Source organism: Lithobates pipiens, unplaced genomic scaffold, assembly GCF_037356315.1.
Source record: "Lithobates pipiens isolate NorthernLeopardFrog02 unplaced genomic scaffold, aLitPip1_a1.2 Scaffold_19, whole genome shotgun sequence".
NCBI classification, from domain to species: domain Eukaryota; kingdom Metazoa; phylum Chordata; class Amphibia; order Anura; family Ranidae; genus Lithobates; species Lithobates pipiens.
In genome coordinates, this window is record NW_027507764.1 from 161480302 (window position 1) to 161499690 (window position 19389).

At 42.1% G+C, this 19389-nt stretch overlaps 1 protein-coding gene across 14 annotated transcripts in view; it reads right to left on the reverse strand.

The window, feature by feature from the left end:
* Nucleotides 1-19389, reverse strand: part of NEK10 (NIMA related kinase 10) — a 487578-nt gene that overhangs the window by 354294 nt on the left and 113895 nt on the right. For all 14 annotated transcript variants that reach the window (XR_013277553.1, XR_013277555.1, XR_013277554.1 and 11 more), the window contains 3 exons: nt 16873-17012; nt 10381-10442; nt 6484-6567 (listed from right to left, as the gene is read on the reverse strand). Coding sequence is in view for 11 of the 14 variants with exons in the window: in XM_077491445.1 (XP_077347571.1) it covers nt 6484-6567; nt 10381-10442; nt 16873-17012 (286 nt within the window). In the remaining 3 variants the exon portion in view is untranslated. The remainder of the gene's footprint in view (nt 1-6483; nt 6568-10380; nt 10443-16872; nt 17013-19389) is intronic.

Here is a 19389-nt window from a genome sequence, read left to right on the forward strand (position 1 = left end):
GTTTATCACGTACCTGACTATGTGAATTATTGTCACCGCATCCTGCTACACCTCACTTACATGTTGGTTCAAATAAGCTTTAACCAAACAAAACCTGGAAACTGAATGGTTTCTCTGCAGAGCTGCACCAGATTTTGTACTCTACAGTTTTAGTAACTCAACCCCACTGACTACAATTATTTAACTTTTTCCATCAACTCATTGTAACACAGTTATTACCATTTGTATTACGTGCCCATCCCTTTTAGATTGTAGCTTTCACAAACACGGCTCTGCTAAACTTCTTGTACTGAATTGCATCATAATTGAACTGCATCCCGTTATATTGTAATACACAAGCACAAAGTAAAAAAAAAGGGGGTAAACTGCGCTATTGGAAAAACCCTCCCTCTAAGCAGCAACTCAGATCGTAATACTCCGATAATAAGTGCAATATAAAAGAAAAAGCTGCGCTCAAAAAAATTTTTTGCTAAATACAAACTACATACAATTAATAGCATGAGTGATTAAATGTAAATAAATGAATATCAGATGATATATAATTTGATTAAACACATACCTGGGAGGTACGGCGTGCTGACGTCACCGCGTTTACGCAAAGACCCGGAAGTGCGGGCGGTAGCCGAGAGCCGGCCGGCTCGGTATTGAAAAACGTTGGAGGTGTTTCTTTCTGGACTCTTTTTGGATTCATTTTCACGTGAAGGGATGTGGATGTCATTTTTTCTACATGAACTCATATCACTTGTTGATTAACATCAACCCTTGGGATTTAATGGGACTATTTTCTCCTTCACTTAATATTGTATTCACTTTCCGTTTGAGTTTTTTGGAGATTATGAGTTTAGGAGTGTGATTTTATGAGGGCACACATATTAATTTTGGTGTCCTTCACTTTTCTGCATTTGTTAAATAATTTTTTGTGTAGTTTGACCACATGAGTTTTTTATTCTATAGGGGATCATTCCTGTAAGATAATAATTCTTATTATATGATTTATGTGTTTAATCAAATTATATATCATCTGATATTCACGTTTTATTTACATTTAATCACTCATGCTATTAATTGTATATAGTTTGTATTTAGCAAAAAAAAATTTTGAGCGCAGTTTTTTCTTTTTATAATACACAAGCACAAGCTGTTGGCACTAAATAAATCATGTATTGTAGTAATAATATTTTATGTGTGCTGTGTGTGAGGTTAGACAGTAGATGGGTAACAACCGTGAGACTTTGGAAGATATCCATCCACTGACATTTCAGTTAAAGTATCAGACCTGGCCAAAGGAAATCAAGCTAAACAGGGGTGAAATGTAAATCTTTCATTAGAAATCATGAACTCAGATGGTATGTTTTATTATCTTTCTTGCAAATGTACTGTATATTTGTACAGCCTAAAGGAAGCATTGTGTCCAATGAAAAATTTGCCTATTGTCAATAAACAGGTGTCTTCATTTCTCTATTCTTACCTATGGCAGTGATTGTTAAAGTTTGAGATGGGTACCAGTGGTGCTACACAATGTCACCGTATGTGTGAATATGGCAACAGGGTAGAGATAGCATCCCAGAGGATTTTAAATTTGGCAAGAAGATATGAAACAGAAACTACCTCTGAGGCAGTGTTTTTAACCACTTCAGCTCCGGACCAATAAACACCTTAAGGACCAGAGGTCTTTTTGCAATTTCGCACTGCGCTGCTTTAACTGGTAATTGCGCGGTCATGCAATATTGCACCCAAAGGAAATTTGCGTCCTTTTCTTCCCACAAATAGAGCTTTCTTTTGATGGTATTTGATTGCCTCTGCGATTTTTTTTTTTTCCGATATAAATGGAAAAAGAGCGAAAATTTTTTAAAAAAAAGATATTTTCTTCTTTTTGTTATAAGAAAAATCGAATAAACTAAATTTTAGTCATACATTGAGGGCAAAATTTATTCAGCCACATGTCTTTAGTAAAAAAAATGTCAATAAGCGTATATTTTTTGGTTTGCGCAAAAGTTATAGCGTCTACAAACTAGAGTACATTTTCTGGAATTTACACAGCTTTTAATTTATGACTGCCGATCTCATTTCTTGAGGTGCTAAAATGGCAGGGCAGTACAAATCCCCCCCAAATGACCCCATTTTGGAAAGTAGACACCCCAAGGAAATTGCTGATGGGTATGTTGAGCCCATTGAATATTTATTTTTTTTGTCCTAAGGGATTGAATAATGACAAAAAAAAAATTTTTTTACAAAAAGTTGTCACTAAATGATATATTGCTCACACATGCCATGGTTATATGTGGAATTGCACCCCAAAATATATTCCGCTACTTCTCCCGAGTATGGGGATACCACATGTGTGGGACTTTTTGGGAGTCTAGTCACGCACGGCACCCCGAAAACCAATCACCACCTTCAGGATTTCTAAGGGTGCAAATTTTTGATTTAACTCCTCACTACCTATCACAGTTTCGAAGGCCATAAAATGCCAAAATAGCACAAAACCCCCCAAAATGACCCCATTTTGGAAAGTAGACACCCCAAGCTATTTACTGAGAGGCATGTTGAGTCCATGGAATATTTTATATTTTGCCACAAGTTGCGGGAATATTACAAACTTTTTTTTTTTTGCACCAAGTTGTCACTAAATGATATATTGCTCACACATGCTATGGGCATATGTGAAATGACACCCCAAAATACATTCTGCTGCTTCTCCTGAGTACGGGGATACCACATGTGTGGGACTTTTTGGGAGTCTAGTCGCGCACGGCACCCCGAAAACCAATCACCACCTTCAGGATTTCTAAGGGTGCAAATTTTTGATTTAACTCCTCACTACCTATCACAGTTTCGAAGGCCATAAAATGCCAAAATAGCACAAAACCCCCCCAAATGACCCCATTTTGGAAAGTAGACACCCCAAGCTATTTACTGAGAGGCATGTTGAGTTCATGGAATATTTTATATTTTGCCAAAAGTTGCGGGAATATTACAAACTTTTTTTTTTTTTGCACAAAGTTGTCACTAAATGATATATTGCTCACACATGCTATGGGCAGAAGTCAAATTACACCCCAAAATAAATTCTGCTGCTTCTCCCGAGTACGGGGATACCACATGTGGGGGACTTTTTGGGAGCCTAGCCACGTACGGGACCCCGAAAACCAAGCACTGCCTTCCGGATTTGAATATAAAATGCTACCAAAAAACCTGTTAGCGATGGCAGGGATCAGGCCTGACTCTGCGATCGCTGCAGTTATGTGTTTAGTGTTTTGTAAGTGACAGTGATCGATCGATACTGCACTTGGGTGGGCTGGGCAGAGGGGCAAAACGCAGGTGCTAGCAGGTATTTGGGCTGATCCCGCTAACAATGCGTTTTTTTGGAACCCTAAACTGCTGGGGACGCTAGTATAGATCTGATCAGATCAGATATTGATCTGTTCAGATTCTATACCACTACGGGAGGTGTATGCTTTGCGTGTGGGTGTTAGCGGTACTGGCACTAACCTAGCGCTGCCTGGGGCGACGCAGACCCTGACCCTAAAACCTAATTGATATCACCCGCCGGGTGATCAGGGGGTTAAACCTTTATTGGGTAATAAATGGTGGGTGCCCTGATGCTATAAAAAACAAACTAACCAGAGTCACCCGTAACACTTATACGGTGATCAGTGGTGAAAGGGTTAACTAGGGGCAATCAGGGGGTTCAAATTTTTATTAGGTAGTATATGGGGGTCCCTGGCGCTATATAAAACCTGACGGGGGAACCTAAATAACTAACTGGCTAACCAGCGTCACCAGTGACACTTATACTGTGATCGCTGGTGAAAGGGGGTGAAAGGGTTAACTAGCAGCAATCAGGGGGTTAAAACCATTATTGGGTAGTATATCGGGGTACCTAGCGCTATAAAAACCTGGCGGTGAACCTAAAAAAATAACTAGCTACCTAGCGACACTAGCGACACTGATGCAGCGTTCAGAAAAATTATCGCTTAGTGACACTGGCAAACGGGGGTGAAAGGGTTAACTAGCGGAAATCAGGGGGTTAAAACCATTATTGGGTAGTATATCGGGGTACCTAGCGCTATAAAAACCTGGCGGTGAACCTAAAAAAATAACTAGCTACCTAGCGACTGTAGCGACACTAATGCAGCGATCAGAAAAACGATCGCTTAGTGACACTGGCAAAAGGGGGTGAAAGGGTTAACTAGCGGCAATCAGGGGGTTAAAACCCTTATTGGGTAGTATATCGGGGTACCTAGCGCTATAAAAACCTGGCGGTGAACCTAAAAAAATAACTAGCTACCTAGCGACACATGCAGCGATCAGAAAACTGATCGCTTAGTGACACTGGCAAAAGGGGGTGAAAGGGTTAACTCTAGGGGCAATCAGGGGGTTAAATCTTTATTGGGGGGTGATAGGGGGCTACCCTGGACCTAACACTAACTGTCCTGACAGTTTTTACTGTCACAACTGACACTGAATGCATTTATCAGTAAAGAAATGATCAATGCAATCAGTGACACTGTGACTGGGGGGGAGGGGGGCGGGGGGGATCGGGGGGCGATCGGGGGGGATCGGGGGGGGGTTTGTGTGCCTGTGTGTACCTACATGTCAGTGTAGTGTTGGTGCACACTTACTATTAGTCTTCTCCTCGTAGTCCGGTCAAAAAGACCGCCCCGAGGAGAATGACATCACTTCCTCCTTCCTGTGTAAACAATACACAGTGGGAGGAAGCTTCTCATTGGCCAGGAGCGATCCAGAGGGGGTGGCCGAAAACCAACGGCCATCCCCTCATCACGGAGCGCTCCTGGAGCGAACCGGACCGCCGTAACCAGCGGGAGGGGGTCCGATCGGACCCCCCACCCGCTGGAAGGCAATCACGTACATCTACGTGATTGTGCCTGCCTGTGCCATTGTGTTGACGTACATTGGCAATACGGCGGTCCTGAAGTGGTTAAACTTTGGGTTATGATTCAAGCTTGGTTACAGACATATTTGTGAGGGGTTACCATATGACTTTGTAGTGGGCGGTACCTAGTTTGCCCAAAGGACAGCGCCTCTATCTGACACTATGGGGTTGATTTACTTAAAGCGGTAGTAAAGCCGCCGAGGTTTTTTTTTTTTCATACCTGCAAGGGAAAAGGCATAATGAGCTAGTATGCACCGCATACTAGCTCATTATGAAATACTTACCTTATACCGAGGCCCCGACATCTTGCCCAATGCATGCTGAGGGAGCTGACATGTTCCCTCGGCATGTCTTCCGGGTATCGCGGCTCCGGCGCTGTGAGTGGCCGGAGCCGCAAAATCATCACTCCCACGCATGCGCACGGGAGACTTCTTCCCGGCAGGGTCCGGCGTCTGCCGGACTTTCAGCCAAGATTCCCCTGTGCGCATGCGCCGCTGCAGTCAGCGGCGCATTGCGAGGGGAATATCTCCTAAACCGTACAGGTTTAGGAGATATTTTTTTTTACCTACAGGTAAGCCTTACCATAGGCTTTCCTGTAGGTAAAAGTTGTAAAAAGGACTATACAACCGCTTTAAACTGGATAGTGCAAAATCTGATGTAGCTCGGAATAGAAATCAATCAGCTTCCAGGATTAGAAGTGGGCTCCTTGAGGGTAGGGACCGATGTGAATGTGCAATGTACAGGGATAGGGACAATTGTAGACACTCAGTCAGATTGATTCTGGATGGTCTGGTGTCTTTATTCAACCTTACTAACTATGTAGGTTAGAAGCTGATTGGCTACCATGCACAGCTGGCCAGACTTTGCACACTCCAGTTTTAGTAAATCAACTACTATGTTCTTCTGAAGCAATTCATCTGCAATAGTGCACGGAAATGAGATTGTCTAACTTGAGTTAGGACACAATACATAAAGACATCAGAGATGTAAGTAGCACACTTACTGTTGGCAAAAAGGACTGTTGAGTGTTTTTGCCAAAGTGTTAATCTTTGCTCCATGGCCAGCTGCAGGGTTGAGGATCACTGCCGAAAGCTGGATAAAGAGATGCAAAGACTGCATCCACAGATGCCACTTGATTACCCAGAAGTAGTTAAATCCAGGCGCGCCATAGGCATTTGTGGACACCACCATATGCTAGCCAGCAGCTGCTTCCATCCTGCCATCTCTGCATTCCTCCCAAACGGGCTTTGGCCATGGAAAACAGTGAAGCAACAATAACACTCTGGCTAGGACACCCAGCGGACCTTTTCCCATCAGTAAGTGAACCTGTATTACTACCATTTAAGGTTGCAATGCACATAGGTCTGTTGAATCTGGTCTTTTCCCTTCATTTAATTCACTTGAATGTGTAAATTTCAGCTTGAGTTATTGAGTTATGCAAATAATAGGTTTACATCAAAGAAACAAAGAGCCTGAAAAATGTAAAGAGGATCCTAAATCACCAAATAAATAATATATAAAATATATATATATATATAAATAAAAACACACAGTACACATTCCCTTTAAGCACGTTTTGTTATTACCTGTAACAAAATAGACTTGCTTCTAATACAATCATTTTGTCTGCTTGGTAAAATCAGCATACCAATAATGTAAACACCATTTTCCTGCAAAAAAGAAACACATTATGTAATGTAGGTATGTTAGTATTCCTTAAAATGAGGCAAAGGTATTTTGACACTGGTAGACAGTGTCATGTTTTGTGTGTTTGTGGGTGGAGGGTGAGAAGAAATAATACTTATTAAATAGAACTAGCATGCAATTCAGGACATGAGCATAGTGTCTTTCACTGGGATCCCCTGATACAGATTTGTGACAGATACTCTAAGCTCAGCTTTACTTATCAAGAACGTGACTGCTTTTATCAGAGGCTCCTAAGACCGCCATTTTGCCTCTAGACAGATTCCTAAAAAATCTGATTTTTTTAAAAAAATTGACAGAAGATAGAGTTTTTAGTAGAAAGGACTTTGCATGTCCCTGCTGCCAAAATAAATAAATAATTATTTTATTTTCTGATAGCAATTTTACAAAAATTGTACACTGAGAGTGATGCATGTGCAGTTCATTGTGAACTCCCTGCATTTGTAAAATGCTGAGAGTGAAAAAGTGAAGGCAGGTGCTAGGGTAACTCCCATGCACAGCAGTAACATAATCAACGGCTGCCCCATGACCAAAGAAAGAAGACAGTTGGCCAGAATAAGACCAAGAGAAGATAGCAACAAGAGGGAGTGCACACACCTTGCATCACTAGAGGAGGCCTGCCTATGGTGTAAGTCTTCCATAATGTGCATACTTACAAACTATGACAAATGCTCCAGGGATTGCAGCTTTATTTAGACTTAAAAACCATTCTGGGTAAAGCGACAAGCTCATTTGACAAGCCACCCACTTACTTAATTTAAACAAGCTTTGATCTCTTGCTCATCTGCTGGCTCTAACAATACTGACCTTGGCCTGTACCCTGACCGCTCTTCTGTCTGCTGTCCATGCCTGATCTGATCGTTTGTTACTGACCTGGCTGATCTGACCATGCAGCCCTTTGGAGAGCTGATTCCCTGTGTTGGCAGCCTGTGTTGAACCTTACACAGGGTTAATGACGTTCTGTCCTCCCCTATGTGACAGGGTTCTGGCCTAGGGATTAGCTGATTCCCCACACCTGGAAGCACTGGGTATATCCAAGGGTTCGATTAAACAAGCGAAGCAAGAGGGAAGTACAAAAAGAAAAGCTGGCAATACACAATGTTTGAATTTTTTCCAGTTCCAGTTTCTAGCTTCATGTGCAGCACACTTGCTGGGGATTTTGATTTTTAAAATGCCTGATACCAGATTTGTGGGGGGTACAGAGAGGAAATGATGTGGGTATGCGTTTTTGGGGATTGGGGGATACAAGAGGAACAGATGTGTTGGTGGAAGACAGAGTGCCAGGAGGGGTGCAGAGGGGAACGGTGTTCAGGGTGGTGCAGTGAACAGGTGAGCAGAGGACTACAGTGGCGAAGCAATTGGGGTAATCTGAGGTGTGAAGGTGGAAGAATTGTAGTGATCTGAGGCCTGAAAATACAAAAATTGCGGTGATTTGAGGTGTGGCTGTTCAAGTTCAGCTTTGTAAAAAAATAATAAATGCAGATCTTTTTGCATGTAAATAAAAGGGGGGAATAACTTATTATTATTTTGACTAGGAGCCTGTAAACCATTGTCAGTGTATCTGTCTGCTTGTACGGACAGGCAGTTGTATAGTTAGCCTGTCCATATACTACCCTAGCCTGTCCATATACTACCCTAGCCTGTCCATTTACTACCCTAGCCTGTCCATTTACCTGCGGACCATTGCTGGCATTAGGAAGCAAGAAGGTGCTGCAACCATTTGTCAATAATCTCCACCCCTGCCACCCCCCCCCTCCACCATATACATGAACAGGGCAAAAGGGGTGGAGTCAGGTGGAGCCAATGAGGGGGGCAAAATTAGGTTTCTCCTAGGGTGTCAAAAATCCTTGCACCATCCCTGCCGACTAATCACAAAGAACTGTTAAGTCTGGATGCTATTTCTTCTCCACTGTTTCCTGTCATCCTTGGGCTACCATGGCTGCAGGCACATAATCCCCAAATCTATTGGATTTCCGGAGGAATTAAGTTCCAATCGATTTACTGCCAAGAACATTGTCTGTTTGGACCCCCTGCTCCATGAGTAACCCTGGGATTTGCATGGACTCGCAAAGTGAAGCACACCAGATGGTGCCTGAGCCATACCATGAATATCTGGACGTACTCAGTACATGGGGGGCTGACATCCCTTGGACTGACACCCCTGGAAGCCTTGAAGAAATATGTTGATGAGAACCAAAAGAAAGGCTTCATCCATCCCTCCATTTCTCCAACAGGTGCAGGAATCTTCTTTGTGGATCACGTCCTTCTGCCATGCATGGACTACCCCGAGCTTAATAAGCTTATTGTGCAAAACTGTTATCCTCTTTTCCTTGCACCTGAACTCTTTTAGAGGCTTAGATCTGTAACCTTTTTCACTAAGTTGGATTTGTGGGGAGCCTACAACTTGGTCCATATCCGAGAAGGGTATGAGTGGAAAACTGCTTTCCACAGCAGGTTTGTCCATTTTGAGTATCTGGTCTTTTGGCCTTTCTGCCTCTCCAATGCCCCTGCCACCTTCCAGCGTTTTATCAATGATATTTTGTGATGCAGGCATTGTTCAGGTACACTGATAGCTGGCAGCACCAGCTGTCAGAATAAAATAGCCCAGGGTGGGGGATTTGTCCATCCACAATATTTTGGTGGAGAGAGAAATCTGTTAATTTTTTTTTTTGGTTCAACGAGCAGGCTGAACAAAATCTATGTGTATAGACAGCTTTTGGTGAGAAAGAAACATTCCCCTCTGGGTGATCTATGTGCATTGCAAGGATTTAAAAAAAAAAACCTTTGTTGCAGATTTCTACCTTTTGTTATTCTAGTAATCCCTGTATGTTCCTCTGTGCCTCTGTGGTGAGTGGGTCTAACGAGAGTGGTGTCATAATTATATTATTATAATTAGGGTACTAATGAGGAAATCTGCTAGGCCTGCATCCCTTTAGACATGTTCCTACAGGGAGTATCGCACCAAAAATTATATTTTGTTGCAGGGGATGCCTGAAATCTGACTTGTATTTTAGGCTTAGACTTATGGGACAATTGGTGAGCCAATCACACAAGCAGGAAATTATGTTTCTGGGGGAGGTCAGTACACATTCTGTGTACAGAACAGCTCAAGGTAACCATATTGCAATGCAAATTACAGCGGATGCAGATTGAAAAGGAAAGGTAATTTTTTATAACATTCAATTACAATATGACTTGTGTCGCAATTGTATACGCTATATTATTTTTTCTTTATTTGCAATTTTTTTTTCGATGAAAGTGCTGTTAGTATAGAGATAAAGTTAATTGTAACTGCCTTTGCTCAGAATTATACTTTCAAATAGAATTTTCTCTGCAAATGTAGGTGACATTCAGCAACAAGAAAATATGTGAAGCCCAAAAAAAATACATTACTTAAGTACTGTAAAATCTGCAGACTCCATGATAGTTAGTGATAGAATTTATCACCCTCAGACTTCAATTTCACAGATACAGAGCATAGGAAGACCCTCCTCCCACAGTTCTGACCTCAGACAAAATTCATTAGCAGCTGTGAAAAATACACAAGAGGTTCTATTTTTGGGGGCTTTTTGTCAGGAATTTAATTGCCTTATATATAGCAAGAAAATAACACTGTTCAGCATTTTTATTTTTTTCAAACTTAAAACCTATATTAGTAGGCAGGAACTTAAAATAGATGAATTGAATATACTGTTCATGCACAACCATCATAAGTGTTACATTTATAGCTGTGTAACGGATGAACACACACATAGATTGAGCAAAAAATGTTACTCTACCTGAACTACTTGGTGAGCATTGGTGTCATTGAGCACAAGTTCAGTAAGAGCTGCACAGCAGGCTAGATAGAATGAGACAAGAGGCTCGGTCAGTACATTTATATTCAGCTAAGGTACAATATGACTGGGCTTTTCTAAGAAGACAAGAACACATTACAAATTCAGCACTTTATCTATAAGAAACAATGAATTATAAAACCCATAATCCCATCAACGTCTTAGCTATGTCAATAGGCCAGCATTAAATACTGCCATAAAATATATGCTCAGCTATTAGCAGTAACTGGCAATATAAACATGACCTCCATCAAGAAAACAACTAAAATGGTAGAACATTACAAAATCTTTGTATTATATATAACACTTGAGATCTTTTCAAACTGATTAATGCAAATATAGGCAGTTACTAGCTTACATATAAAACAGTACATTCAGCAAGTGAATCTTTCACCTCCTTTATAAAATAAATTCGCTCGGAAGATATACCTGCACAATCACAGAGCTGCGCAATATTCACTAACATTTACCCATATATGCTCAACAATTGGAAATATGATGTACTATACTTGTCACCACATTTATAACCTAGCAAATGTGAGGTTCTTTGCACATTCAGTGAAAACGTAAAATAGTACGCAAATCCAATCACTAAAATTTCATAAAAGCTTTAGCCCTGGTTCACACTGGACCATTGGGACATGCAATTTGACATGTCAAATCAGCGGCAATTGCCGTCAGTGGCACTAACCATCCTAATCGGTGCGACGCCGCATCAGTGGCACTGCACCAATTTCAAAAAGTAGTTTCTGTACTACTTTTTGTGATTTTGGGCTGTGATTTACATTGACATCTGTGCAGAAACCTTTTGCACAAACTGCAAACGGGACTTCTTATGGCTTTCTTTCAAACATGGCTTTCTTCTTGCCACTCTTCTAAAAAGGCCAGATTTGTGGAGTGCACGACTAATAGTTGTTCTGTGGACAGATTCCTCCACCTGAGCTGTGGATCTCTGCAGCTCCTCCAGAATTACCATGGGCCTCTTGGCTGCTACTCTGATTAATGCACTCTTTGCCTGGCCTGTCAGTTTATGTGAATGACCATGTCTTGGTAGGTTTGCAGTTGTGCCATATTCTTTCCATTTTCAGATGATGGATTGAACAGTGCTCTTTGAGATGTTCAAAGCTTGGGATATTTTTTATAACCCAACCCTGCTTTAAACTTCTCCACAACTTTATCCCTGACCTGTCTGGTGTGTTCATTGGCATTCATGATACTGTTTGTTTACTAAGGTTTTCTAACAAACCTATGAAGGCTTCACAGAACATCTGTATTTATACTGAGATTAGACTACACACAGGTAGCCTTCTATTTACTAATTAAGTGACGTATGAAGGCAATTGGTTCCACAAAATTTTAGTTAGGGGTGTCAGAGTAAAGGGGGCTGAATACAAATGCACACCACACTTTTCAGATATTTATTTGTAAACAATCTTGAAAACTATTTATCATTTTCCTTCACAATTATGTGCCACTTGGACTATCTCATAAAATACCAATAAAATACGTTTACCTTTTTGGTGGTAACATGACAAAATGTGGAAAATTTCAACCGGTATGAATACTTTTTCAAGGCACAAGTACTTCCTAATCCTATTATCATCAGCATTAGGCCTTGTTCAACCAGGTTTCAAGAAGAGCAGTGTGCAAGTATTTTTTGAAGCTTACACAGTTTACAGTGTGGGAACATATAGATGATTTTCACTTTAACACAAGCCAGGCTTCACCAGGCTTTTCACAAGCTTCAAGTAGTGCTTCTATTACTTTTTTAAACTGACAGTCCAATCTTCTATTAAGATTTGTATGTGAGCTGAATAATACTTTAAGGGTTGATTTACAGCTGTGTCAGTGGAACATTTTTCACAGAGCAGTGAAGGCCCACTGCCTCCTGAATGCCTATGTTTCTTTCTCTTTTTGTGACAGCCCAATTACCTTTTTCAATGAGAATAACCTTTAAAACATTTATTCTGCTGAGGGTGTTATCATGACCATTTATGCTTCCATTTTGGAAGGGAAAGCACCTTGTCCACATTCATATATGGCCATTTGGGAAGAGTACCTGGAGGAGGACCTGGATAAAGAGGACTAGCGTCAAATATGGCAAACCACAGCACATTGTTCCATTAATAGTGCAGCTGTTGAATTTAAGTATAAACTATTAATTCGGTGGTACATGGTTACCCAATGTCTGATAACTTTACACCCACAATGGCTGACAAATGCTTCCAAGATTGCCAAATACCAGGTAACCTTTTATATATCTGGTGGGATTGGCCCAAAATCAAATGATTCGGGGGCGTGGCCAACTTCCGAGCGGCATGGACGTCTTTCACTGAGGGCTGAGAGACACCCGGGATTAGCGACTCACCACAGCGCATTGAGACCTCGTTTTCACACGAAAACTTCACAGGGGAACTCTCTGGATATCCCTGCAGCGTGGCAGTATGTCCTCTAAAAGGAAGGGACACCGCCATCCACAAAAAATAACGGCCTATTTACACCAGCCGGCCGCCGGAAAAATCCAAGATGGCGCCGCGGCTGCAGCGTCTGCAGGTCTCCCCTCACAGCTTTCAGCGTTACAGAGCCATCAGACCAGTGAGCTTGAGGAGGGTCTAATGGAGCTCACTAGCACTGCACAGAGCCTCCCTGCCTCTTATCCAGGCACTCCATTGACCGGTAGCCCTGCAAAGGCTAGAATGAGGCTGGACTCAGAGAACCCAGTAGCACCTGAGGTGAGCCTGAACACTATACAGTCTATTAACCCCTGCAATGCCATTGATCCTTTTGCTAGCTTCCCTACCAACAACCAGCCTATTCTTGATACCACACTTAAGGATATGTTATCCACCCTCAGAAATTCCATGCAAACGGATATGGTATCAATTATGCAACGCCTGCATGCTGATATAGCCTCCGTATCTACTAGAGTATCACATATTGAAAACGGATTGGGGGGATTCGCATCGACCGTGAATGATCTTGTTGACGCACATGAGGTTAACCTAGAAGATCACGCTTGGATTAAACGCAAATTGGCAGATCTCGAAGACAGATCTCGTCGCAACAATCTAAAAATTAGAGGAATAGCGGAAATGGTGCAACCCCAAGATCTATCAGCCTATGCTAAAGGGCTTTTCAAAACACTACTACCCAATTTTAAAAATATGGAAATGGTGATAGACCGTATCCACCGTTTGCCGAAACCGCCATCCCTACCTGACTCCATTCCACGTGACGTGATCTTACGTATTCATTTTTACCATGTCAAGGAGCAGATCGTGCAAATTGCTAGAAACGAGAAATCTTTACCCGATCCGTATTCGCACCTACAAATATTTGCTGACCTGTCACAATATACGCTTCAGCTGCGTAGAGAGCTGAATACGGTTACAAAAGCTCTGAGGAACCATAATCTTCCTTACAAATGGATAAATCCTGCTAAGCTCTTGATAACCTACAATGGGGCTAAAGTTACAGCCTCCAACCTGACGGAAGGACTAAACTATCTGCGCTCATGGGGCATAATCCCTGATACCGCAACCACACCGCTGGAAACTCACAGGCATTCTATCCCACACTCGGAGGCTCACCCAACTCAGCGCCCTCACCACCCATCCAGTCGCTGAACGAGGTCCAATCAATGCATCATTTATATCCCGGATTCTCACATGGCTCTATTCAGGCCACTTGAACTTTTTCCCCACGTTATTGCCAAGTAAGTGCAAGTCACTTTCCAACGAGGCCATCTGTTCGGCCACTTGGCACATAGTTCCGTTACGCTTATTCTGGCGTTGATTGACTCTTTTTTATCTTTTTTTTTTTTCTTTTTTTTTTCTCTTGTTACCTAATTTTAGCATTGTTTTTAGTTTGTGTCATCACTGTCGCCTATACTTATTGGTTTGATCTAGTGTACAACTTCCGCTGGATTAGTTCTCTGCTCTACAGCTTCTATAGAGGTTTTTACTGATCTCTACCTCGTCCAATCAAGTAACTAGCTGTCTCTGGGGCCTTCGCAGCATAGACAATCAAAATGTCTATCAAATTTCTATCCATCAACGCGAACGGTCTTAATCACCCGGTAAAACGGTCTTCTCTTTGGAAATTGGCTAAAGAATCTCACTGTGACATCTTATGCGTACAGGAGACGCACTTCTCCACGGCTGCACCACCGAAATGCTCCAACAATCAATACCCGCATATCTTTACAGCAAGTACCAACTCGAAGAAAAGAGGGGTGCTAACGGCAATTAATTCGTCCTTAACCTTTGAACTGCACCATCAAGTACTAGATGACAATGGACGCTATATCATCTTAGTATGTTCTCTGAACAAGGCCTTATTTACTATTGTGAACGTCTATGCACCCAACGTCCACCAAATCAAATTTCTGAGGAAGCTCAAAAGGAAAATAGACAACGTGCAAAAAGGCACTCTCCTCTGGTGTGGCGACTTTAACTTAATTCCAGACTCAGATTTGGACTCTTCTGTCCCCTCTAGACGCCGTAATCTTTCCCTGGGCCCTCTCTTACAAGAATTTCAATTACAAGACATCTGGAGATGCCAACATGCGTCAGAGCGAGATTTCACTTACTTCTCACCGTGTCATAATTCATACTCCAGAATAGACCTATTCCTAACCGACCAATGGACTCTTCAAAAAATCTCTGCCTCAGATATCCATCCGATCACGTGGTCAGACCATTCACCAGTGAGTATCACCCTGACAAACTCACCACATCTATCTCCGACCTTCCTCTGGAGGATGAACACAAATGTGCTTCAGAAAGACCCCTACGGTACAATTATAAAGGACCATCTAGAACTATTCTTTGCAACCAACAAGGACTCTGTTTCTCACCCAGCGACGCTTTGGGAAGCCCACAAAGCTTATATGCGGGGGATTTTTATCCAACAAAGTTCTAGGGCTAAGAAGGAGAGATCGCACTGCATTGATAACCTCCTAAAAGAAATCAAAGAGCTGGATACTTTAAATAAACAAAAAGCATCCGGCTGCTTAAAAACTAAATTGGGCCAACTCCGTTTAGAACTTCGTTCCATGTTATTGGAACAATTTGAAATCTCCCACAAACGTTTTCAATCTACCCTTTATGCCACTGGCAATAAAGCTGGGAAACTCCTTGCTAAACAAATCAAAGGGGTGCGTTCTAAAACGTCCATCCCTTTCCTGTACCACCCGGTCACTAAAGAAAAATTAATAAACCCCCGTGAGATTGCTAATGCATTCAGTGAATACTACGGTTCTTTGTATAACCTAAAAAATGACCCAAAATCAAATGATTCTAGACTGGTGTTTAGCAGATGGTGTAATGACTAGATGGTCATATGCAAAAGCATACAAAAGACACCCAAAGAAGCCCTGCTGAACTTAAAACCATCTGAATGTACTAATAGGCAATTTCTTTTCTTGATGTTCTTGTTTACAGCAGACAAACCCTGGCAAAAATGAGGGGGGTTTTCCAGGCAAACAACTGCCCAGGTAAAACAAAAAATGATGTGGTATGGGATTTAAAACAAAAAATGGCTGTGGTCCTCAACATCTAGACTAAGAATGTTGATCAAATCTGGACCGGGGGCAGAATTCTATCTTCTGGTGAGCTTTAATAGGTTCCTATTCCTTTTGTAAGATACGGATTTGACAGGTTTTGTTTCCCCATTGGTGGTTCTCGTGATGGACCTCTTCCCCCACATTCCCTTGTCTTTAATACTTGTCCTTTTCTTTACTTATCTTTTCTTTTGACTTTCTCCTTGTGCCCACACCTGTTGGGATACTTACCTTGACTTGAAGCTAGAAAGTTTCAATATTTATAGTAACACATACTAGGCACTCCCACACCATGCATCTCTAGAGTGGTTTGCGTCTAAGAGGATGTATAAAGACGTTTAATTATTTCTTACTATGTTGATAATGATGAGTAATAGTTAAAGCTTTGTTACAAAAAACTTGGACTTCTTCACCTTGTGTCTGCTACTTTTGCACAAATACTTGTTACATGCTGGGGTTGATTTACTAAGAGTGCAACATCTGGTGCAGCTGTGCATGGTAGTCAATCAGCTTGTTCAATTAAGCTTTGACAAGAAAACTTGAAGCTGATTGGTTTCTATGCACAGCTTCACCAGATTTTGTCCTCTCCAGTTTTATTAAATCAACCCCATTTGTTAAATTTTGTTTAACTGCATTGCTACCATAGACATTAATAGTAAGCATGTTCACACATAGATACTGTAGTCTACTTTCAAATGTACTGTAATGATGCTGTTACCTTGATATGTCACATTCAATAAAAATGATTGACAAGAAAAACATTTATTCTATTAAAAAAAATGATGTAAGTAAAAAAAGTTACATTTGTTAAAAAAAGACAAGTTGGCTATTTTCACTGCACACACAAACATATGTATGCCAAGTTATGCTACCTGCTTGGAGTGAAAGAGTATTTTCTTGTATTTCCCTTGGGCTCAGATCCTCAGATAAATAAAGATGCTGGATTCGGCCTGCAGCATTCGCACTTGACAAGCTCCCAATGGAAGAGCGATCAGAAACTAGATACTGTTCCCTGGAAGAATTTAAAATGATATAGTACAAATGACTTGCTGTCAAGCATGAGACTTCACTGAGATTTCTTCATAAATAACTATGAATGATATCTCAGTGCATGCAACACTATAGAAAGTACAATATTTACCCAAATAGAAAAGCCAGTAAAGATAGATAGATAGATAGATAGATAGATAGATAGATAGATAGATAGATAGATAGATAGATAGATAGATAGATAGTATTGTAGTCAATAAACATGTGCAGAGTAAAATATTTCGTTTCGGAATTTCGTTTTCGTCCGAAAACTTAATTTATTTAGTTACTCCCGAAATTCGTTTTTATTTATTTCGTTTTTCGTTCAAAAATTGCATTCGTCCGAAAATCCACATGAATTACGGTCGAATCTGTCTTTGAAGGCTTATGGTGTCTGTCGAATGTATAAAGAAGATTTGACGGAGCTAGTATATAGCATACTTTAGAACCCTATTAAAGTCTATGGGACTCCAACGTTCAAAATCTAAAGTGCTAATTTTAAAGGCTAATTTGCAAGTTACTGTCCTAAAAAGTGTTTGGGGACCCGGGTCCTGCTCCAGGGGACATGGATCAATGCAAAAAAAAGTTTTAAAAACGGCCGTTTTTTCAGGAGCAGTGATTTTAATAATGATTAAAGTGAAACAATAAAAGTGTAATATTCCTTTAAATTTCGTAGGGGGGGGTTGTCTATAGTATGCCTGTGAAGGGGCGCATGTTTCTGGTGCTTAGAACTGTCCCTGCACAAAGTGTCATTTATGCAGGAAAAAAAGTCCTTTAAAATCACTCGCAGCTATTATGAATTGTCGGCTCCCGTAATACAGAGAACACTCATTGAAAGTCATTGATAAAAAAATAAATAAATAAATAAACGTGGGGGTCCCCCAAATTCAATTACCAGGCCCTTCAGGTCTGGTATGGATATTAAGGGGAACCCTGCCTCAAATTTAAGAAAAAATTTGACGTGGGGTTCCCCCTAAATATCCATAACCAGACCCTTTAGGTCTGGTATGGATATTAAGGGGAACCCCGTGTCAAATTTAAAAAAAAAATGCCGTGGGGTTCCCCCTAAAAATCCATACCAGACCCTTTATCCGAGCACGCAACCTGGCAGGCCGCAGGAAAAGAGGGGGGGACGAGAGAGCGGCCCCTCCTCCCTCCTGAACCGTACCAGGCCACATGCCCTCAACATTGGGAGGATGCTTTGAGGGTCTGTGACCCCTCAAAGCACCTTGTCCCCATGTTGATGAGGACAAGGGCCTCATCCCCACAACCGTGGCCGGTGGTTGTGGAGGTCTGCGGGCGGGGGGCTTATCAGAATCTGGAAGCCCCCTTTAACAAGGGGACCCCCAGATCCCACCCCCCCCCCCTGTTTGAAATGGTAAGGGGGTACAAAAGTACCCCTACCATTTCACAAAGAAAGTGTAAAAAATGGTTAAATAAAACAAACACACTTTTGAAAAATTCCTTTATTAAAAAAAAAAAAAAAAAAAAAAGATTCCAGCGGCGATAATCCACTCTTGCTATCCAGCGACGGACGGTCATCTCTCCAGCGATGGCTCATCTCATCCAGCGCAGCGAATCCATCCTTCTTCTGTCTCCGTGGAGGAGACACTGCAAGGATTCCGGCGGCCTGACGTTTCTTATATACGGTGGGCGCGGCCACCCGTCACCTGACCCCTCCCCCCCTCTGACGCAAGGGGAAACCTGGGGTTCCCCGTGACGTATGGGTGATCCCGCCCCCCTCTGATGTAACGGAAACCTGCCTGTGTTACATCAGAGGGGTGCGGGGTCCACCCATACGTCACAGGGAACCCCGGGTTTCCCCTTGCGTCAGAGGGGGGCGGGGTCAGGTGACGGGTGGCCCCGCCCTCCGCATATAAGAAACGTCAGGCCGCCGGAATGCCTGCAGTGTCTCCTCCACGGAGACAGAAGAAGGATGTATTCACTGCGCTGGATGAGATGAGACATCGCTGGAGAGATGACCGTCCGTCGCTGGACAGCAAGAGTGGATTACCGCCGCTGGAATCTTTTTTTTATTTTTAATAAAGGAATTTTTCAAAAGTGTGTTTGTTTATTTAACCATTTTTTACACTTTCTTTGTGAAATGGTAGGGGTACTTTTGTACCCCCTTACCATTTCAAACAGGGGGGGGCCGGGATCTGGGGGTCCCCTTGTTAAAGGGGGCTTCCAGATTCTGATAAGCCCCCCGCCCGCAGACCTCCACAACCACCGGCCAGGGTTGTGGGGATGAGGCCCTTGTCCTCATCAACATGGGGACAAGGTGCTTTGAGGGGTCACAGACCCCCAAAGCATCCTCCCAATGTTTAGGGCATGTGGCCTGGTACGGTTCAGGAGGGAGG